This window comes from Cyprinus carpio, chromosome A7 (genome assembly GCF_018340385.1).
Source record: "Cyprinus carpio isolate SPL01 chromosome A7, ASM1834038v1, whole genome shotgun sequence".
Taxonomy (NCBI): Eukaryota; Metazoa; Chordata; class Actinopteri; order Cypriniformes; family Cyprinidae; genus Cyprinus; species Cyprinus carpio.
The window spans coordinates 28511658-28534366 of record NC_056578.1 but is presented as its reverse complement, the minus strand read 5'-3'; the positions used below and the strand labels follow the sequence as shown (position 1 = coordinate 28534366).

At 36.2% G+C, this 22709-nt stretch overlaps 2 protein-coding genes across 7 annotated transcripts; one reads left to right on the top strand and one right to left on the bottom strand.

Moving 5' to 3' along the window:
- Positions 1-1978: 1978 nt before the first annotated feature.
- Positions 1979-15598, bottom strand: LOC109055360 (ras association domain-containing protein 7-like). Of its 5 annotated transcripts, none has more exons than XM_042760673.1 (6): positions 15493-15598; positions 5947-6093; positions 4972-5855; positions 3345-3501; positions 3067-3174; positions 1979-2261 (listed from the first exon to the last, which is right to left on the bottom strand). In XM_042760673.1, exons 2-6 carry the CDS (start codon positions 6047-6049, stop codon positions 2230-2232), a joined length of 1284 nt encoding a protein of 427 aa, XP_042616607.1. In that variant the 5' UTR covers positions 6050-6093; positions 15493-15598; the 3' UTR covers positions 1979-2229. The 5 variants fall into 5 exon arrangements, with proteins under 5 accessions (XP_042616607.1, XP_042616608.1, XP_042616606.1 ...); XM_042760674.1 differs by having other exon boundaries at positions 5947-6096; positions 15493-15509; XM_042760672.1 differs by lacking the exon at positions 15493-15598 and adding an exon at positions 13355-13608 and having other exon boundaries at positions 5947-6096.
- A 1561-nt stretch (positions 15599-17159) lies between these two features.
- LOC109055369 (GTPase HRas) lies at positions 17160-22597 on the top strand. Of its 2 annotated transcripts, XM_042760676.1 has the most exons (7): positions 17160-17410; positions 17494-17903; positions 18710-18843; positions 19187-19366; positions 19463-19621; positions 20422-20545; positions 20690-22597. In XM_042760676.1, the coding sequence occupies exons 3-6, from the start codon at positions 18733-18735 to the stop codon at positions 20539-20541; spliced, it is 570 nt and encodes a 189-aa protein (XP_042616610.1). In that variant the 5' UTR covers positions 17160-17410; positions 17494-17903; positions 18710-18732; the 3' UTR covers positions 20542-20545; positions 20690-22597. The 2 variants fall into 2 exon arrangements, with proteins under 2 accessions (XP_042616610.1, XP_042616609.1); XM_042760675.1 differs by lacking the exon at positions 17494-17903 and having other exon boundaries at positions 17162-17410.
- Positions 22598-22709: the final 112 nt, after the last annotated feature.

Here is a 22709-nt window from a genome sequence, read left to right as displayed (position 1 = left end):
CAGTTTATTTTAAAACATATCAAAAATGTAAAAGGTGTGCATTTTAGTTGACACCTAGATTAACAGTTTAGAGTTGTTTTTATGACTGTAATTCATTCTCCTCAAATGCTATTGACGTTAGAAGAAAAATGTATACCAATTTCGCATGTAACTTTAGAGACGGTCCCTAAATTTGCGAATATCGAACGTCCAACGTAAAGGCAACTTGGTTTTTTTTTTTTTTTTTTTTTTTTTTTTTTTTTTTTTTACTTTATTTCGTTTTCTTCTCTCTTTGCCGGATTGCTGATGTCTTTTCCACGGGCATAGATGTCCATCCATCAATTATGAGCATTCACCAGCAAACATGAGGAGCGAGCAGTCGCGAGAATGGTAGTGCGTTGTTTTTTTTAGCAACTGGGATGGTGCCCCCCTGGGAGTTGGTGCCCTACGCAAAATGCGTATTCTGCGTATAGGCAGCGAGAACAAGTGAACAAGACCATTTGGTATAGCTTTAACAATTGCAAAAAAATTCCTTATGAACAACAGGGAAATTATATTTAAACATGAAATCACAGTAAGAGTAACCATTCCCTTGATAGTCTAGTATATCACAAAGATAATTAATACCTTTTTCATGCCAATTCTTAAGAAAAATCGACTTGTTAATTACTAAAATACTCTTGTTGTTCCATAGCTTCACTTTATGTGGGGATAAATTGTGAACAAAACAAAGTTTCCATGCCAAAAGTGTTCGTGATTTAGAAAGTTTAATGGGGAGTTTAGAAGGGGAAAAGTTACAAGTTAACAAAAATGTAAGACCTTTATAGATATTGTGTGGGATAAAGTACCAAATAGAATCTGGTGAATTTACACATTTCTTAATTCAATTTAGTTTGAAAGTATAATTAATGTTAAAAAAAAATACAAAAAAAATCAAGCATGTCAAAACCTCCATATTTAATTTCAAATCAGAAACCTCCGAAAAGTTGTTAAGGACTCTTGGAACCTGATTTGTGTTTTCACATTTTCGGTCTTTGCGCTTGACCACTTAAGCTATATGATGTATTTCCTGTATTTGGCCCAACTATATGTCCAAGTGAGCGTGAAGACCACAACTGTGTGTAGAACTTTCCAATAACTGATGGGACACACTTATAGTAAAAATGCAAATGTTTACAGGGCTTTATTTTTATTTTCAATACTTTGAATTTAAAAGAAACTTCTAAATGTCTATTCAGTAGTCCCTATGACAGACTACACAGTTTAGTACTTGTGCTGCTACTAATTAAGCGATAAAAATCAGTGGCAAATGTTATACAAAATAAATAGGCCTTTTTACTTTGCACCAATAAAACATGCATCACTGTGACTGTCGCTAAATCTGACACAGAAGAGCGTACGTCGTCTGCGTACAGCTCAGAATTGCCAAAATGGCACTACGCTGATTTGGAGAGACACAGAGGAGAGGAATTGTTGAATAAAATCATTATTTTTGTTTTCTTCGTGTACAAAAAGTATTCTCGTCGCTTCATAACATTACAGTTGAATCACTGATGGCAGATGGACTATTCTGACGATGCTTTTCATACTTTTATGGACCTTGACAGCATTACTTACTTGGCAGTCTATGGGACAGTCTCAAACCTCCCGGGTTTCATCCAAAATATCTTAAATTGTGTTCCGAAGACGAACAAAGCTTTTACGGGTTTGGAACGACATGGGGGTAAGTGATTAATGACAAAATTTTCATTTTGGGATGGAGTATCCCTTTAATTCATCTTCAAAACAGAGGATTTGCAGACAAACTTTAATGTTATTGTAAAACATAAATAGCTAAATGATTGTAATGATGTTTTAATTGAAAAATCAATAAGAAAAAACCTGTTACAGTATTTTTTAAAAAAGTTTTTTTGATCATTAGTGAATCTGGATATTAAATTATGTCTGTGTTTCGACTCTCCAAATGTTACAGTGGGAAATCAAAAAGCCTAAAAACTTGCAATCATTTCTTTTTATTTTGGTATGTTTTTTAGTTAATGAAATATATGTAAATAGTTAAAATACATTCAAAAATCTTAATGTTTATTAATTACAAAGACAGCACTGTATTTACATAGATATATTCTTGTTCACAAATGCATTTCACATAATATCATACAAAAGAAAACATAATTAGCATACTCAGACAAACTGAAGTAGACATAATATAAAGTGAACAGTGAATAATTCCTCAAGGTTGTGCTCCAGACTTTATCGCCATGAGGTCTCTCTTGATGACAGGACTGCAAGACACACACAAAATGGAATGAGGTTCTGGGCTTCATGGAGGATGATTAAAAAATGTTTTTCAACACTTTGGCGGGGGTAATGTTTCATATAACAGATATAGGGAAGACTGACGAATGGAAGAAATATAAACAAAGAAAAAGAAAAAAACTTAAAAAACAGCAGCATAAATGCTCAAAACATCAAAATGCTCCGTTTACAGTCAGACAGCCTAAACTTGAGTCTATTGCAACATTTCTGTACACTCACGTGATCAATCTGAACAGCATCCACTGGAGGCAATTCCATAGAAATTAATAACTACTTAATTTCTTTCTACTTAAAACACTTGTTCCAGACAGGAACAATAGAGCAAAACACACTGGTAGCTTATATTTCACATGAACCTTCATGAAAGAACCCCAAGGCGGTGCAGGTTTCAGCAAAATGGGAAAGCGATCATTTTTTTGTGCTAGCTTGACAGTCACTATTAGCCTGCAGCAAGACAGAAGCTTGCTATCTTATTATAGGAAACCACAGAAGACAAAGTGAGCAAACTGTTTTTGTTTTCTGGATCAAAACATAGCAAACTAATAAATATAAATGTCTGCAATCTTTCTTGTTGGCAGTACAGTTGAATTGTCTGATCAGAAAATGCCCGTAACAGTGCATTTGACAAGACAAAGAGCCACCAGAGAGGACAGGAGGTGTGCAGTAAAATATAGTGCATTCTGGGAAGCAGGAAGAGGTAGAGGTGGACAAGCAGAAGATTTTGGCCAGCAGAGGGCAGCGGAGTGCAAGCTGTGTGTCACACATACACACCCTCCGGATGAAGGCTGGAGACAAGCGGGTCCTGGAGGCTGCGCGGGTTCCCTAAGATTTGCTTGGCAGTGGTACGAGGGTTGAACTCCAAGATTGAGGAATTTGAATCTGTCATAAACACACAAAATACCTAGTGTTAAAATTTGCCAGCATCAGTTAACCACCAGACAGTGTCTTTTCTATTTGGAAGACATCCATGAAAACATGTCATCCCCACGTATAGTAGAAAAGACCTTGTTAACTAGTGGCTTGTGAAAACAGTTTGTAACTTTACACACCTTCATCACTCTGTCCATCAGGCTTGAGGAGAGCAAAATCGATCTCTTCTGCTTGCTGATTGGATTGTGCTGGAGTGACTCCTGTTTGCAGGATGAATTGTTGCAGGTTACACTGGCGTAGCTCTTTATTCAGATCATCCAGTTCCTTGCTTTTAGCCTACAGGGGAACATAAGAGAGATTTAGTGTTGGGTTGGAGGAAAAAGCTGAAGTAGTGACTTTCAAACGGCAAGGTTGCTTTATCACACAGTTCTCTTTTCTTGTAATGAAACACCCACACATTTAATCTCCACAATGAGGTCTAATGTCCAAGCGATGCATCTTAAATGTCATTTTTCATACCATTAACGGAAATAATTGTTAGATAAAGCCAGTACTGTGGTTCCTGCTTAATTGTCACAGATGCTTTTCTTAACATAAATATGCTGCCTTTGCACCTCTAGATGAGTCTTGTTTTGTTTTCCTTAAACTTACCTTTTAATTTTTTATATTTCAGAGGTTTGAGGTGTGTTGTTTGTTGTTGGTAATGACTGCAGGATGATTTGAATTTTGTATTTAGTTTTGTTATTGGTTTTGGGTGTGAGAAAACAAATGAAGTAATAGTGAGGTAGTGTGTATGGTGCCCTAAGGTTCAGTTAGTCATAGTGAGCGCACAACATGCTTTTGTGTGACTGCAATTAATGTAAGTCAACAACTAGAACAAAGATGTTTTGTTTACTGTACAGTCAGTGATCAGGACTCTGAAATAAGTGGACATTAATGTTGAGTTGAAATCACGTTATAAATCACCTGCATATAATCAAAGCTTTTGCTAATAAAAAATGTCCTTTACAATGTAGCAACAAGACAAACATGGTAACAGTATTATAGTAATAGTAGGTCCTAAAAGGTAATTTTCACCATAGTTGATAACTGAGACTCAAGCTGGTGCAAATTGTGACTGTATGAGTCTGTAGTCTGAGTCATGAAAGTAGCCCTGGTTTGAGTAAATGGGTGAGCAGGCTGATAATCAAAGTTACCATGACAGGGCCAAATGTTACAAAATATCAGACCACCAAGTACCAGCCAAGCCATGTAATAGTAAAGCAGAATAGATAGCATTGCATCTAAAATCGCATACTCAGTAGATACTAGATTTGATTGAGAACTTACTTCGGGACCATTAAAAATGTATGTTTACTACACTTTGCACATTTTATAATACAGTTCTTCTATACAGTGGCTAATGAATCTACAGTCTTACACAGGCTCAGAAAATGGCTTTACTTCCTTGTTGCGAAATAAGGTGGATATATAATATAAATGTGTGTAGTATGAATGAAATCTAGGCGTACTACATCTGCTGTGTTGGCTGTGTCATTCCTTCTTAGTGGCCTCATTGGATAGACTGCAGTTTATCACTTATTCGTCCTTTTTGGAGACTCTAGTACTTGCCCACCCAGTGTACCCATATCGACTGCAATATTGTCTCATAATATGAGAGGATACATTGGTTTTTATTATGCACTTTAAAATGTTTTACACGTGAAAATAAATAAACAAATGAGTATTAGAAGATTAACCTCTAGTGAAACAATAATGATATGACAAGGACATAACATTGTGAGTAATAAAAACAAAAATGCAGACCTGCAGTTGTTCTTCGGCCAGCCTTAACTCCTTTTCTATTTCCTCGTTTGTTGCCTGCAGTTCAGCTCCCTGATGCTGATGGTTGTCCAGTTGTTCTTTTGCTATAACTACAGATTCTTCAACACTGGGTCTGGCTTGAAGCACACCATTTCTCTTGGTTCCAAAAAGCAGCCTAATATCTCGCTCTAGCTGCTCTGATTGGTTGTCTGTGTCATGCAACCTTCGACTGTGTATGTCTAGAGCTAAATGGAGTTCATTTTTTTGCCGTAGCATGTCCTTTTCTCTTTGAACTTCAGATTGAAATTCATTTTCCCAGTGCAGCACATGGGCCAACTCTGCCTCGTTCCGCCTCAAAAGCTGCTGTAGATGGTCCATTTCTTCAAGGAAGTCAGAGGAAAGGGTTGGAGGAGGAGCCCGCTCCCAAACGCCCAGCTCCCTCTCTAGAGCCTCCAGCTGTCCCTGCAGAGACTGTAGCTGCCCTTGTTGTCGTAGAATCTGCTGATAAAGTGTGTCTTTGGATGGACCAGCTTGGGTAAGAGACGAGGACGGAGAAGGGGACACCCCTCGTGCTTGGGAGTCTCTGGGTGGTTTTTCAACCTGTTTTACACGAGTTTGCGGTGATGTGGAGGGCCCCAGATTGAAAGTAAGAGCTTTTTTTGGCTCTTTGTGTTTGATGGGCTCTGGATCTGGAGGTCTGGGTAATTGCGGGGCTCGACCTTGGTCTGAGCCTTCACTGCTTGTGGGGCCGGTGCGCCGTAGGATGAATTGCACTTCATTGCCTAATTGGCCCAGTTTAGCCAGGGACTCCAGAGGGCGTTCATTGGCCACAAGCTGCCGTTCCTTATCCCGCAGTTTCTGGATAAGAACATAACGACCAGTTTGCCCTGGAGAGCACATTAAGAGTGAACATTAAAATATAAAGGCACTAGCTGTTCAAAGAGCAAAGCGGAGAAAGAGAGAGACTCAACAACTTACCTATAGCCTGTGCAAGGGCAATGACTACATCCTGACAAGATGTCTCTTCTGATAGGCCGCAGACGACACGTGGAATGCCTTCCACCCACACCTTCAGCTCCATGACTGTAAGAAAGTCAGTAAGGAGCGTCTCTACATGACAGTTCTCTGCTGAACAGATACAACAATTAAAATGCTGAACAAATAGTTACAATATAGAGAATAACTGCACTTAGAAAACTACAAAAATACAGATGCGAGCTGTCAGGCAGTGATGCTCTGCTATGATCGAAGGAGAGTTTTTTTTAAAAAAGGCTTGCAAAATGTAAGCAGAGAAACAGGTGTGGATGTAAAATATCTGAAATCAGAAAGGTTTTAATCCAAGTCTTATGAAGGTACACAAGCGCTTTATATGATGAACATTTAATGGAGGTATAAACTTTCTTGCTTGATGCACATGAACAAACGTCATTGTTTCATGTATTACATGTCTTCTATTTTGGAGCATCAAAGTTTTGATTGCATGAACTTTCCATGGAGGGACAGAAATCTATCAAGTTTCACTAAAAATAACTTCATTTGTGTTTTGATGATGAACAAATAATAGGTTTGGAAAGACATAAGGATAAGAAAGCAATGACAGAATTTTCATTTTTTTTAAATGAAGTGGCTAAGCAGCCCTGTGCACTTAAAACTGCTAACATTCCAGATTCTTGTCCTTCAGATGTTAAAATTGTAATTTTACTTAAATGTAATAGAACAAAATAAACTCACCAAAACTATAATGAGATACATAGTCAGTGCAATAATACACTCCAAATTTTGGAGTGCTACTTTACAAGTCAGATAATGGCAAAGTGTGCCATGGATTAAACTGATGAATTAAAAACATTGTTAGATCAAAGAGATGTGATGTGATGAATAGTCACATGTCATGAAACTGAAAGAAGATGCTTCAAAAGAGTATAAGCACTTTTAACCTGACACCACATTTCTCTAGAAGTATGCATGCATGACAAAATGAGGAACATGAGGATTTTATTCAGTTCTCAACTTCATCCAGACTGTAAATGAACCAGGCATATTTTACAGAAAATGTTGACAATGCAAGCCAATAATCTCCTTCAACCAACACATTATTCAGAAGTCACTGATGTTTAATCAACATGTTAAGTCACTGAATCTCTTAAAAAACTGGCTGTCCTTTTTAAATATGCTCTGTGAGGTGAGTTAGAGAGTGTCTCATGTCCTCAACCTGCACATAATGTTTGACTCCTGTCCTGAGGCAATCATTAACCAACCTTCACATTCCTGTAAACCTTGAAACTGTGCTCACATGCTCAAAGAATGTGTGTACTGTACTCACAGTCACAACACTTCTGCCTGTCAAACTAGATCATTTAATTTGACAAAATGGCAATAACCATAAGAGATACGAGGAAAAATTAAGACAAATATGTTGTCTGTCTTTTGGTGTATCCACAGAACATGGCTCAGGTTTCATGGCTTGCTTTTCATAATGCTATACTATAACAAAGATATCATGTATTTGGCTTGATTAAGCCACACCTCTGTTACATGTAATCACTGACTTATTTCAGTACACAATGACCTTGACAGATTTAACCTCAATTATTTTTTATAAGACAGCTTTCACACATCAGCTCTAAAATATTAGTAAACTGTGATGTCAGTAATCAGAAATTACTCAGTTTTCTTTATCCCCCCACATAAGGAGAAGTGCATTTTAGTTTAATCCATTTTTGCTTTTAAAAACATAACACACTGCATAACATTAGCTATGCATGCATCCAACTCACTCTCATGGTCATTCGTAAACATTTCACATTTTGACTGATTTTTTATAACCTAACCATATGCTTCTGTATGATTTGAAATTAGGTTTAGATTTGGGGTTTTGGGTAGTGAGTACAAGTTTTACTTTCCTTCTAAAACTTGTACAGTTCCATACAAATTCATACGAATATGCCATCTTATAAAATAGTTAAATTTTCTCATAAGATCACGTTGTGTACAACTGCAGCACTGATGAATGGAAAACAATTCAAGGTCTCGAAACGCGTTCTTAAAATGTGCCGCTCATGCACAAAAGAAAGGCACACCACAACAGTCTAGTACATGCTAACATAGAATATCAATTAAAAAGCAGCACAGGGAGTGGAACACAAATATGAGTTTTGTGTGAACCTGCTCTTACTGTAAACAGTGCAAACTAACGGTGTTATCTTCGTCATACACATATGACTGGCCCAAACCTGTATGCTCCTATTATATGTGTCATTAACAGTACTTCAAAACATTACATGTGGTGTTAAGGTGCTAATTTCTACCGGTGTACAAATACAGCCATATCATTAGTCTACAATACACTACACTACACTTTCACACATGTAAACTTGCATCCTTCTGATAAATGTGGTCCTTATCGTAGCTTCAAAATTCACATTTGGGATATGATCGTGTGTAATTTATGTTGTAAAAACATGCAATTCTCTTTAAGCACTGTTACCCACAGATCGTATTTTAATCAGCTATTCTGAAAACTACACAGGTAAAGTGAAACATGTTCTTTACCGTGTTTTCCTCACACAATTTCATTTAAATAGCTGAAGATTTCCACTGCACCACATAAAAGAAAAAAATACAAAAAGCAAATAATAAATATTATCAATATAATATCTCAGCACATTTATACTTTTGAAAACCTATTAAAACGGGTTTACTCAGCAAACTTTGTGAACTTCCTAGCTATCTGTAGCAGAACTGATGATGTGACTGTAATCATACACCTTCCACCTCCATTAGCAAACCTGCAGTAAATAGTTTAGTCTCTGTTCTTTCATTGTCATCTAAACACAAATCTGCCATGAAGTGTGGAGACCCATGAAAACATTTCATTCCTGAAATTTAAAACCATTAACCGTAAACCAGTCCCATGAGCAGGAACATCAAAGATTCATTGTTTCTAACTGACTCAACTAAATAGAGTAACGCATTATGTGATGAAATAGAAAACTACAGTAGTAATGAACCGGCATCAGTCATTACACTTTAAATCATATTCTAAACATCAATTTCATAATGTTTCTTCTACAGGTAAGTTTGAATTGTAAGTTGTTTGAATATGATATTTTTGAAGGTGTGAAATGCAAATATGCTTGGAAAAAACATCCAGTTTCTCGTGTTTCCCTGTTAACATGGGCTTACAGGAGTATGGCACATGCTACGAGAAACATATGGCAAACTAGAAATACAGGTTTCATGCTCTTTCTTCCGTCTGAAGATGACAGATGATCCACTGTGGTCATAAGACCTCTACATGTTTGCTGTAGCTGAAGGACCTATAGGGAACCTATTTTTGACCTGCAATGTCATCTGAGAGTTCACCTACACTAAATAAGAGAGCATATGTTGATGGCATTCTCACTCAGTGAACCAAGAAAACCAAGAAAAATGTTTAAACCGGCTGAATTCCATTTGTTACTTGAACCAAGCTCAGGGACGTGTCTCACAGGCATTAGGTTTCTAGTGTTAAAGGGGTGAAACTGGACTGCTTACGTAGAACAGCATATCTAAATCTTCCCTATTGTGTGCAAAAGGAGGAGTGTACTCTCTCCCTGTCCTGTTAGTTCATTGCTGACTACAGGTAAATAGTATCGCCAAAGAAAGTCAGATAGCTTTGGTATGCAGCATTACAGGTGCATCAACCTTGCTTCTCCGGCTAAAGAATTCCCGTCAAATTTGATGAAAAAGGAACATGAAAGTGTAAAAAAGAACTTCCCTATTGAATAAATGAAAATGTAGTAAGAAGTTTAAGCAAAAGTCTGTTACAGGGTTTTAATAGTTAACTAAATCTTAAACTAAAACCTGAAATAGTGGAACTTCTCACTTTCATTTAGTTTAACTTGATTAGTAAAACTTAATTTAAAAACAATAAAACATTAATAGAAATGACAAAATCACAAAACAAAATCAATAAAACTCTACATTTAAAGGGATACTCCATCCTAAAATGAAAATTTTGTCATTAATCACTTACCCCCATGTCGTTCCAAACCTGTAAAAGCTTTGTTCGTCTTCGGAACACAATTTAAGATATTTTGGATGAAAACAGGGAGGCTTGAGACTGTCCCATAGACTGCCAAATAAATAACACTGTCAAGGTCCAGGAGATCATGAAAAGCATTGTCAGAATACTCCATCTGCCATCAGTGATTCAACCGTAACGTTATGAAGCAACGAGAATACTTTTTGTACACAAAGAAAACAAAAATAACAACTTTATTCAACAATTCCTCTCCAAATCAGCATAGCGCCATTTTGACAATTCTGAGCTGTACGCAGATGGCGTACACTCTTCTGTACCAGCCGCGTCACAAGGATACGTTTTTTATGTGTATTTACGCTTTGGTTTGAAAGCAAACAGCGCATCGGCAGAGCACGACTGACACAGAAGAGCTTACGGCATCTGTGTGCTTGTCAGAATTGCCAAAATGGCGCTATGCTGATTTGGAGAGACACAGAGGAGAGGAACTGTTGAATAAAGTCATTATATTTTTTTTTTTTCATGTACAAAAAGTATTCTCGTCGCTTCATAATGTTACGTTCGAACCACTGATGGCAGATGGACTATTCTGACGATGCTTTTCATGCTCTCCTGGACCTTGACACTGTTATTTATTTGGCAGTCTATGGGACAGTCTCAAGCCTCCCGATTTTCATCCAAAATATCTTAAATTGTGTTCCGAAGACGAACAAAGCTTTTACGTTTTCATTTTGCGGTGGAGTAACCCTTTAACATGAAAGTGGAAAATCTAATTCAAAATATTAACAAAATACTATAATAGTATCTCAATGATACTAAAATAACACTACTGTGATAGATGTTATCACTTCTATTTCAGCTCATCTTCTTCAAAGTTCCCCAGCATTTTTTGTTTTCTGTACCACACAGTATCATATCAATAATCAATCAATAATCAATAATACTCAAGTCACTGCACCAAACCATAGGAATTGAACACATTACAAAAAAAAAAAAATTAGATGAGATATTGTGATTATGTTTTAACATAACATTAGGTTTAACATAGCAAAAATCTAGATCTTTCTAAGCACCCATTTGGATTATGCGTGTTCCTGATGAGAATCTCTGATTTATTGGAATTTCCACAAAGAATAACCACAAACTCAATGTATGTAGGGAGTGGTCCTCTCTTTCAGCCTGTCCTCAGAGCGAGACAACCAGTCCACTTAATTTACGACATGATTCGTAGCCTTGAGCTGCAGGAACATAAATCAGACTGCTCTTTCTTTTTCTTTTTTTACACACATTGATTTCATCACTAATGTTTTTCAAACTTGTTTCAAGATCCATAATTAAAACTGCATTGATTAAAATTCACCTTTCTAACCTGCAGGTGGTCGGTTTTATGAAATCAGGCATTTGCCCTCACTGACAGCTTGTGAACAGCAGTAGATGTGACTGTAGTTTGTTTTGCATATCCAACTAAAGTGACATCACTTTGTCAGGTGAATGAAATGCAGAAGAATTTAAATGGAATTTCCTTAATCAGATATTTACTCAAATGATTTAGGTGAAAGATTGCGGAGAAGAATCTTCTCATGTAGATAAGTAATTGATCTCTGTTTTAAATAAGAATCTTCAAAACATCAAGGTAAACTAGTTGTGGCCCTGTTTATGTTGGGCACATGAGCATATTGCAAAGATACATGACAGTTGGACCAGCCAAAAAAGTATCAAAAAATGAGAAATGTTTGTTTTTAATCTGGATGCCTGATTCCAGACTTTGCAAAATGTTAATTTCTATTCTATTTATTTATTAAATTAAACTTCAAATATTCAAAAAGTTCATTAAAAGATTATTCGAATATTCGTTAGGTGGGTTTGCATTCGATTTTCAATTCTGAGATTCGAATATTCTTTCTTTTTTTTTCGAACCCCTGGCATGCCCCGTGAAACGGTTCTCATTCGCCTGAATATGAATCGCCCATGAGTGAACGTCATGATTAATTTCATCTGGAAGAGAAGACAAAGCGTGCCGAAGACCACATGTGTTGGAGTACTTTAAATTAAGTAAGGACAAGAAAGGCAGCGTGCCAAATATGCGATTTGAAATTGGCCTACCACAACAGCACATCAAGTTTTAAAAATCACATCATTTCTGTAAGTAGTACACATAGTATATTGTTGGTGTGTGTGTGTATATATATATATATATATATATATATATATATATATATATATATATATATATATATATATATATATATATATATATATATAAGAGCTGCTTTTATCCGCCATGTTAATCAGTAATTTTACACATGATATAAACGTGCAGTTAATTTGCTCGGAAAATACTTGCGAATATGGCAGCCATAAAAAACGTAAAGTATCCCAGCCTAATAATAATCTGTCTATATTGCTCTTAACAGACCTGAGTGTTTCGCCGCTTCCAGTGTAGACAGCATTATAGATTCTATTGTATTTTGTCGCGGCGCGGTGTCCGGTGTAGACACGGTGTTGAGAGAAGAATATGTTCAGCCCCCTCCCTCCGAAGCTTCGAATATTCGGTGTTGATTACTACTGAAGCTTCCAAGCTCAAAAAATGGTATTTGGACCAACCCTAAAAAAAGATACATTTTATAATGGCCTTGTTTTGTAATGATCCAGACTCTCATATTTTGATCTTATATTTTCAAGGAACAGTTGATTAGAATGGTCAGAAAAACTTGTAATCAAAAAAAATTAAATAAATAAATAAATAAATAAAAATTAAAAATTAAATTAAATAAAAAATACAGCCAAATTCCCAAACGGATTGAAAAACAGTAATAATTTTACAGGTCTACATTTACATAAGTGACAGGATGAGTCAAAAGACCTGACGGCTGCAGTTTTTCTGAGAGAAGCACAGCTTATAGCTATCGGACAATCCACACAGTCCAACCACAGTCAAGCAAAATACATGATCTGCATTCAGCATGGATAGTACACAGTAGAATTATGATGACTAAACCATTATGACTAATTCCCTTCAGGCATTTTTCATGAATAAAAGCAGGTTTTACAAAACCTGGTAACCTCAATTATTTCTTTATTTTGTTTTAACAGACTTTTTCCATACAGAAAAAAAGCTTACCTATTCTATGTACCAGGTTTCTGTAAACTATTTTCTACTAATTACTGATATTTTCTAAACTATTTCCTTGCTACTGATTAAAATCAAGGGCATAGTCCAATCAAAATTTCAACTGCTTTTCTCTTGTTTAAGCTGCTTTCCTTTCCAGACAGGATGGAAACACCTGGCTAGAGTTTGGCACATTTTATTGTCAAGTCCGTAGCCTCATTAGACCTGCTGGTCAGACGGAAAGCTATATTTACCTTAGAGTTGAGAGCTTGCTTCTGTGTGTCCTCCTTCCTGGTTACCATGTTGGATATATTTCAAAAAGTACATTCGGGAACGTGTCTAATGTAAAATCAAAGAGGTAACCTGTAACACAGATGTCGGTGTCCAACAGGTGTTGTTTTTCCTGTATCTACAGGAGCAGGATTAATGGCGCACTACTCTTTTCGTCTGTTGAAAGTGACTCTCTCTTTCCGCTCTCCACAATGCTAACACATACCACAGCCTTCCCATGCTCCTCCCCCTCCACAGGTAATACCAGCAATAGTGCTCTCATTATCTCTCTCTGTCCTGCTCTCGTTCTCTGTCATTATTTTGTCAAAGATCTTAGAGCAGCTTGTAAAACTGGCATAGTTAAGACATAGTTTATTTATTTATTTATTTTTAATTCCTTGGCCTGTCATTGTATTTATGTGTCATAACTGTAGTCATTGTGTTCCTGTGTTGATCAAATACTTTGACTTCCTCTATAAACTGAATAACTTCCTCCTAATAACTTTCCAAATGATACCTGTCTGTAAGAAAATGTGAATGGTGTGACAATAATAGGGTGTTGTGTGCAGTTATTGTTATTATGAGGTACTGTAGATTCACTGAAAACTGAGAACATTAATCTGCAACAGTTCAAATGTCAGAATAAAACAACAAAAAAATAGATGTTTACGTATTCTGGAAAACAAAACATCGGTGGTGCTTTCCCATGCAGAGACTGCTGCTGTTGTTTTAGGGTGCTGTGTGTGATTTCCAGGTTCTTGCTCTGCAGCCGCTAAGGTCTTCTGAGTGTTTTCTAACATGTTGCAATGAGGTTGATAATGTGTTTTGGCTGGTTGCTAGGCAATTGCTTACTGGCCCAAGTCAAAAAAGCCCAACCCTAAACCCCTATGATAATCTGAAATATCTCAGGACACCTCAATTTAAGTCTGTGGGGTTTTTGCTTTTATTTTCGTCAGGGTGAAAAAAATTTCACTACCGTTCAAATGTTTAGGGTCTGCCGTTCAAACTGTTATGATCAATTTAATACGTCCTTGCTGAAAAGTATTAAAAAGCTTTTTTTTTTTTTAGTTACAGGCCCACACTTTTGAACAGTAGTGTATGATCATTTAGGAAAGTAAAAGCCTTCCCTCAACAAGTCAAACAATTCCATTCTTCTCTGTAGCACAACTGATGCTAAAAAAAGAAGTAAAACTCCTATCACTAATCCAAGTATGCATAATAGTAACACTACATTTATGCTAGAAATGTTTTAAACACTTGTTGTGCTGCATGACCTATTAAACTATTACAATAACACATGAAAGGCCAGCGACCTTCAATGTAAACCGAAACTCCCTAAACAAAGCAGATGAAAGCACTCAATAGCATTTACTGTAGTTAACATATTCAGTTAAGCTTCAACCAATTATATCCCATAACTCCATGAGCTCTTTGGCCAATGTATGTATATACAATATATAATGCAACATAGCTTACAGAAATCATTTACACACACAGTCTTTTCTTCATATGCTACACAAGCAAACTTTCTGGTGCTTTTCATATTTTAAAGATATTATACCAACTTCTTGCATAAGTGATGGACTGAAGAGATACATTTGCCTTTATTTTACGCATTCACTATCAACATGGCCACCTTGATGACTCCATCTTAATTTGCATGACAGAGAAGGGAACAGGCTCACATCACTCCTGCGGCTACAGCCACCGTTATCTATAATGGAACATCTTGCACTTGTTAGACACGGTACGCATAAGTCTGAAAGTGATGAAACAAACGAGGAGATGAATTGCTCCAAGCACAATGCATTTAACAAATCAAACCTCTCAAGAGATAAAGAATTGTAGCAACTTATTCACCATTATTCAAGTAAACTCTTCCATTTATATTCTTTGATAGCATACTTTGTTAGCTGATCAACCACAAGCAAAGAAAGAAATTTTAACTTACCTGATGCAACATGTAAAATAATTATAAAATGTCATGCATTATATTTCAGGGCCCCTCATGTGTGATCCTATCTGCAGCTTTCACAACAAGCTTTCATTACAAGAAAATATATATATATATATATAAACGATGTTTTAAACAACACACTACATGGTACATCTGTTGACTCACCTCTTATAAACTCTTGAGATGCACAGGAGAGGAGAGAGCGAAACAATAAGCAGAAGGTAAAAAAGGATCTGGATGACTTTGTCAAGGCCTCACCAGACAAGTGAAGAGGGACTGCGGCTCTTGGTTGTCTTGACGACGGATGCTTTTTCAAGCAAATCAGCCAATGAAACGCGCACTGGTCGTCATACAAAAGGCCATGTGACACTCTGGCTGCCTTTCAGCAGGAGGAGACAAGAAGCGCAAGGATTATTGGAGTGGCAATGACAGCAGTATGATTTTTCTTTACACTTTTTTGACTCTGTTTTTATGATGACTGCAGTCCCATAACTATAATAGATGTCTGGAATGCATTTGAGCTTAAATAGCGACTGGAAGCATGAGCCTTAAGTCTACGGAGATGAAAGATAGCCACCTTGTGGACCATTTGGAGAATTACCTCAGTGGCCCTCTATTTTGAAAATTAAACAATTAAATTAGAGTATTTGGAAATAATAAAACACTCGGTGCATCAGCCATGAAGAAATATTTATTTTAATTAAGTATATTATGACAATAGAAGAAATCACTATCCATATCTGAGAAAGACAGTAATGACACATTTATAGCCTATCACATGCTTATCACTCTTTATTTTCTTGAAACGTGGGTGTGAAATCAATGTATACAAGAAACTTAAAAACAGAAAAGAAAAAAGAAAAACTACTTGGCTATATGGGCATTTTTCTTTAATAATGAAAAAGATGAAAGAGAGAGAGAGAGAGTTTGCTGCTCAATATGTGTCTGCCTGTCACCATAGAAGAGAAAACACCCAGTCTGCCCTGATCTGATGTTTCCAGCACATGTAGATTATAGTATGCCTTATTAGTCTATTTCATTACTTAGATGTATATTTTGCCTCTGTAAATCTAATACTTTATCTTATTTTATTTTATTTCTAACTTATATACTTACATACACTAATTCATTTTGCACAAACATGCTTAATTACATACACTTACATAATACATGCTTAATACTTTTTATATAGTTTTATTATTACAACTGCTATTATTCTTTTTCTTTCTGTTAAAGCTGCAACTGCTTTGGCAATACAAATGTACATTTTTTTTCATGCCAATAAAACTCATCTAAATTGAAATTGAGAGAGAGAGGAAGGATCATTCATCGAGTGTTTTATCATATGAAATTTCCCTATATATATATATATATATATATATATATATATATATATATATATATATATATATATATATATATATTTATATATATAGGCAATGTTATGTAATAAATAAAAGAAGGAATTACTATATATATATATATATATATATATATATATATATATATATATATATATATATATATATATATATAGCTAAGTTGAGTCATTGAATGTTTTATAATCTGAAATTTCCCTCTGATTGCCAGTGTTTTTGTTTGTTCTTTAATACTATTTGTTTGTATGTTTAAGAAAGAAAGAAGCAGATGTTTTTAACATAAGACAGCCCACCTGTAAGTAGAGTGTGTATGTGGTGTTGTGTGTGTATTGAGACACTCAGGGTTTGGGCGTGTGCTGTGGCTCTAAGCGCCCTCTTCTTCTTCTTTCTTCCCCCTACACACACACACACACACACACACACACACACACACACACACACACACACACACACACACACTCTCTCTCTCTCTCTCTCTCTCTCTCTCTCTCTCTCTCTCTCTCTCTCTCTCTCTCTCTCTCAGTCGACCCACACCGGCAGCTCGTTGTTCAATGTTTGTGTAGATCGCATCTGCTTCTGTGGATCTGTACCGCGCGAGAGGAAGAAGAGCACGCGCTGTCTGAGAGGAGCAGCGGGAAGGATGTCGACATATTATTGACTTGTGCTGAGTGTCGTCGAGACGAGTGAACAGCGCCGTGTGTTTAGTAAGTAGTCGTAGTCCAGCCGCTGTCTTTCTATGCTGTGTGTCGCGTAGGAATAACAGCAGCAACAAAATGTTCCTTTGCAGGCGCTGGACGGAACATTTTGTTGGCGTCAGGACATAAACCATTTCACCAACATCTCGAAACTGGAGAACTACTACAGTAGAACATGAAAAACGAAACAAATGCGTCAAATCAGTGAAGCGCGTCTGAAATCCATTAAATCTCTAGTTTGTTACATTATAGCGAGCTGTGCAATTATCAAATACTAATATACAGCGGTGTTCTGCATGGATAATGGTCGATTCAGGAGGAGTGAGTGCACCACCACAACCAGAGACGTTTAAGACTAGTATTTGTTCTCTAATGGGTTTTGTTTAGGGACGTTTTTGAAACTTAGAGAGTTGACATTAAATGTATTGTAAGGCTGGCAGAGATCATCTCATCCAAATGACCACGTTGTTTACATTGCCCATCGTCTGAGAAATCAATAAAGGTGATGTCATTGTATTCCGGCATGAGAAAAATAAATATGATAATTATTTTTTTTTTCCTGTATGTTACACAAATACCATACTATACTGTTTATATATATATATATATATATATATATATATATATATATATATATATATATATATATATATATATATATATTATTAGTATGGGTTTGTGTGCATTGTCGTGTGTGTTGTGAAAGTCTTTAAAGGGTGACATCCCTGGTACAGTATGATCTCTAATTTTATAGCCAAAAAACACTTTTGATTTAGTCAATTCAAATTCAGAGCCTGACTTGATGCTTAAAAAGTAATCTAAAAGTTGTAAAAAGGAAAAATCTGTTATATGTAGATTCTTTGAAGTTCCTCTTCTCCTGAGGATCCATATTTAAGTAGGTTTGTTTGGAATATAATAAGTTTGGAAGGAATGAAATCACACTGCATCAGCTAATACAACTAATAAGACAAATAGATCACTGTCAGGAAAAGTCCTGTGTAAGTTTCCCCTGGCAGCCTAAAATAGCTTTTCTTTTTGCCCTGGGTCACATGACACAAGGGTAATTTCAGCTGTATTAAATACTGTCTGCAGGATGAGTGCTTCACTCCAGGAAACTTTTGTACACGTTATATAGATGTTGACCGACTTCCCTTTTTTACTGTTTTTACTTTGAGTTTTATTTCCTTGTCAGCTCATTTTAATTTGTACACCAGACTGTTTCAAGTATAAGACCTGTAATGAGTTATATATAGAATTTTACCAAATTCTTAATTTTCTCAAATTTCCTTGTTCCTGGTTTCCCCTCAGCTTCTGACACGGTAGCAGTGAGAATGACGGAGTATAAGTTAGTGGTGGTGGGTGCAGGTGGTGTGGGCAAGAGTGCTCTGACAATCCAGCTCATTCAGAACCACTTTGTTGATGAATACGACCCAACCATAGAGGTAAACCAAATATCAGCATGGTATTTTCTGTCATGTACCTTTGTCTCATATTTAATCATTTATTTAATAAGTATTTGTTTATTTATTGTATTGATTGATTGTTTTTTAATTTAATAGACCTCAGTTCAGAATAAAGTTCCCTAATTTCAAATATGAAACATCAAAATGTCATCTGAATGTAAAACATTCGCACCGTTTTGGCCAAACAGGCTACAGTTTCCACTTTATTGTATCTGTAACAGAATACATTTCATTCTATGTTGCAATATAAATTTAGCAGTAAGAGAATTCACAGACATTGGACATCTTACTTTGGATATGTATGCATTGCTCTTCCTCACAGGACTCATATAGGAAACAGGTGGTGATTGATGGAGAGACGTGTCTGTTGGATATCCTGGATACTGCAGGTCAGGAAGAGTACAGTGCAATGAGAGACCAGTACATGAGGACCGGAGAGGGCTTTCTCTGTGTCTTTGCCATCAACAATACAAAGTCTTTTGAGGACATTCATCAGTACAGGTTAAATGAATGAAAACTGTACAATTATAAAAATACATTTATTTGTTTCTTATTTTATTTATTTTTATATATGTATTTGTTTTCATTACTTTTAAAGGAACAGATTAAGAGGGTTAAAGACTCAGATGATGTGCCTATGGTGCTTGTGGGTAATAAATGTGACCTACCAGCACGCACCGTGGACACAAGACAAGCCCAGGAACTCGCCCGTAGCTACGGTATACCCTACATTGAAACCTCAGCCAAGACAAGACAGGTTAGAAACATTTTGACCAAATATATTCTGTTATATAACATTTTATTATAAAATTCTGTCAGTTATCAAGCTGCCCTAATTTCATTTTGTACATTGCACTCTTTATGTATTTTTGTACAAAGGGTCTTTGGCATCTGTGGTGTCATGAAAAACCTTTTCTAAAATCCATGGAACCTTTCCATTGCACAAAAGGTTCTTTATAATGGAAAAAGGTTCTTTAAAATATTAAAATGTTTTTCACGCAAAGAGCAAATGATTCTTATAAAGGGGACATAGGATGAAATTTTCACCTTTTTAAAGCTCTTTTTTTTTTGCATTGAGTTCTGGTTCTGGTGTGTCTGCCAGCTCAGAAAAGCTGAAAAGAAAACACAGCCAGTTTATTATGAGCTGTCTGAGTCTGAAGCGTTGTCATCCAGCTGTTTCAATTTGCAGCCGGTTTCTATGTTGATAGTTAGCTATTTGAATAAGACCACCTCCGAGACATATACGGAGCCCAAGGCGATTCATGCATCTTTTGTCAACACGCCCCAGGAAGAGAGGGGCGGGGTGAGCAGTAGCTCATTATCATATAAAGAGACATGCTCCAAAACGGCTCTGTCAGCAGAGCTGTTTTTGACAAGGTAAAAAGGGTGTTGTTTTATACAACCATTGAGGGATTTTAACCATAGTATGTTACAGACATTTCATGAAGACCCTTTTATTTATACGAGTGTGGTGGCATGTATAGCTCAGGATAAACTATTACCAACAGCCAGAATGTAAGAAGAAAAGCCCTAATTAGTGTGTGTGTTTCTATTCAGGGAGTGGAAGATGCCTTTTACACTCTTGTTCGTGAAATCAGGCAGCATAAGCTGAGGAAACTGAACCCGCCAGATGACAATGGCCAAGGCTGTATGAACTGCCGCTGTGTGGTGTCATGATCTGGTAAACATTTTTATTCTATAAGCTAGTAAACCTAGTATATATTCAATTTGTTTCTCAGTAAATTAAACATACTAACATTCCTGGACAATTAAGCCATTGTGTACTGCTGCTCATGTGTACTCAGTTCTTCCCTTGTCTTTGCAGTGAATGTGCATGACGAGGCTTTTAGAGCGGTGCAGCCTTCCAGACCACAAACTCTGCGACACCTACACAGATGCTGGACATTTAGAGCAGACTGTGTAAAAGGGAAATCTTTAATCTGGCAGCCCTTCTTCTTAGGGATGCTCCCGTCTCGCTCCTTCATCGGAGATGAAATAAGTTGTACCTCATTTTAACAGTCTCAACACTGGAGTTGCTACAACTGGATGAAGCTGTCACACAAACATATTTACATTAAACAAACTATCTACTCTTAACTGGAAGTAATAGCTCAGAAAATAACCTCTCATATTGCTTTGTCAGATGTGGATGTTAGAAAAACACTTATGGAGATGAGAAACACTACATCAGATATATTAGCATACGTCTAGATGGGAGAAAGATTTGTTGCTTAGAGCAAGTCTAACCTAATAAAATGTACACAATTCATGGCGTTCTCTTGCAAAGAGGACTTTTAGTCATATGCAGTGTGTTTATCAGAGGTTATGGTGCAATAGATTGCGATTAGAGGGTACACCTCCGATAAGTCTTTGATTTGCACAAGGTGTAGGAAAAGCGGAGGACGTTATTCTTTGTTAGCTTTTGGTTTTGAATGGCCCTCAGGGTCTTTGAATTGTGGCTTGATTAGATATCCAGATGTGATGCTTTTTATTTTTCGATATAAGACAAATGCATTGCAGGAAATTGCATTGGCTAAAGACGGATTAATGAACATCTCTTCAAAGAATAATCATACTTGTTGAAAAATGAATGCAAAGCTACTATAAACTTAAAAGCTTGGACTGAAAAGCCTTGTTGATATTCTTGCCAAGCACTGTGCTGTTCCTATGTTCAGGGCATAAGCTTGAAACTTTTACATGTATACAGTACCATATTGTCTTCATTTAATCTTAGTCTAATCTTGCATTTTCCCCTTATGCCTTTCTGAAGTAAATATTCTGTGTTTGTGTTTTAGGTTTAAATGTGCAATTCAAATGAAAAAAAAACAAAAAAAAAAACAGATTGACTGTATACCCTTACTGTAAATTATCATATGAGGGAACCTTAAGTTATATGTTCATAGGCAACATATGGCCTTGTAATTGCAGGGAAGAGCCACAGTCTGGACTTTCTCTTTTTTGATTCCTTAAATGTATCTCGTCTCTTTGCAAAGTACAGATTTTAAATGTCAACAATGATCTTTCTAGTTCATTTACTTAACTCAGATTTACTAACACGTCTTTGACTAGTGAGTGTGTTCTCTTTCTGGTTGAAATTTGATGATTTTTCTGTAAGGGATCTGGTGTGTTTTATTTCCTGACAGTCTATTGATTGTTCTCAAGGACATACATGGGCGGTTATGATTCTCCCTTTAAATCACAAGTCAGTAGCTATGGATATGACCTTCAGGGCATTCTGTCAGAATGCTGTGGCCATTCAGATGTTTTTCATAGATTTAGGCCTACTGTCTATACTGCCACAGAGTAATGTGGGTTTATCAGGTGGCGAGATTGCTTCCACTTACTGAATATTGTTTTACATCGATACTGTTGGTTAATAACTCTCTGATTAACATTATGTAAAATAATCCACAAACACATGACCTGTCCAATGTTATTTGTTTTGAACTTGTTGTACGCCAACTGCTGCTGATAAATAATTTTTATGTTTTCTTTCTCTTTTTTTTTTTATGGAAGAGAAATGGTAGAACACAGTTAGCGTTCCAAAAGCCTGTGTCGGTTCTGGTATTAAATAATCATATTGGTTTTTGCAGCAATTAATACTTAAAAATATGAGTATTTTTAAGAACTTGTTCTTATTTCTGTGTCTATAATGTGTGAAAACGTGTTATAGATTTGTGCTTACCATTATATTGTGTTAAGAAAGAATATCAAATAAAGAGGTTCGTTTTGATTTCCTGAGCATCCTTTTTACATTTGCATATTTTAAAAATCACATATTACTTGGTTACTATATCCTAAAGATGAATTTATAAAATTTAAAAATGATTCTAGCAGTAATTTTT

Excerpts from the sequence above, each read along its gene's own strand:
- LOC109055360 (XM_042760670.1), bottom strand. The coding sequence starts at position 12,441 with ATGCTGTCTACACTGGAAGCGGCGAAACACTCAG. Across the intron at positions 3,502-4,971 it reads TGGCCGAAGAACAACTGCAG|GCTAAAAGCAAGGAACTGGA; the intron begins GTCTGCATTTTT and ends GTTCCCCTGTAG. Across the intron at positions 2,262-3,066 it reads CTCCAGCCTTCATCCGGAGG|TCCTGTCATCAAGAGAGACC; the intron begins GTGTGTATGTGT and ends TGTGTCTTGCAG.
- LOC109055369 (XM_042760676.1), top strand. The coding sequence starts at position 18,733 with ATGACGGAGTATAAGTTAGTGGTGGTGGGTGCAGGTGGTGTGGGCAAG. Across the intron at positions 18,844-19,186 it reads AATACGACCCAACCATAGAG|GACTCATATAGGAAACAGGT; the intron begins GTAAACCAAATA and ends TCTTCCTCACAG. Across the intron at positions 19,367-19,462 it reads AGGACATTCATCAGTACAGG|GAACAGATTAAGAGGGTTAA; the intron begins TTAAATGAATGA and ends TTACTTTTAAAG.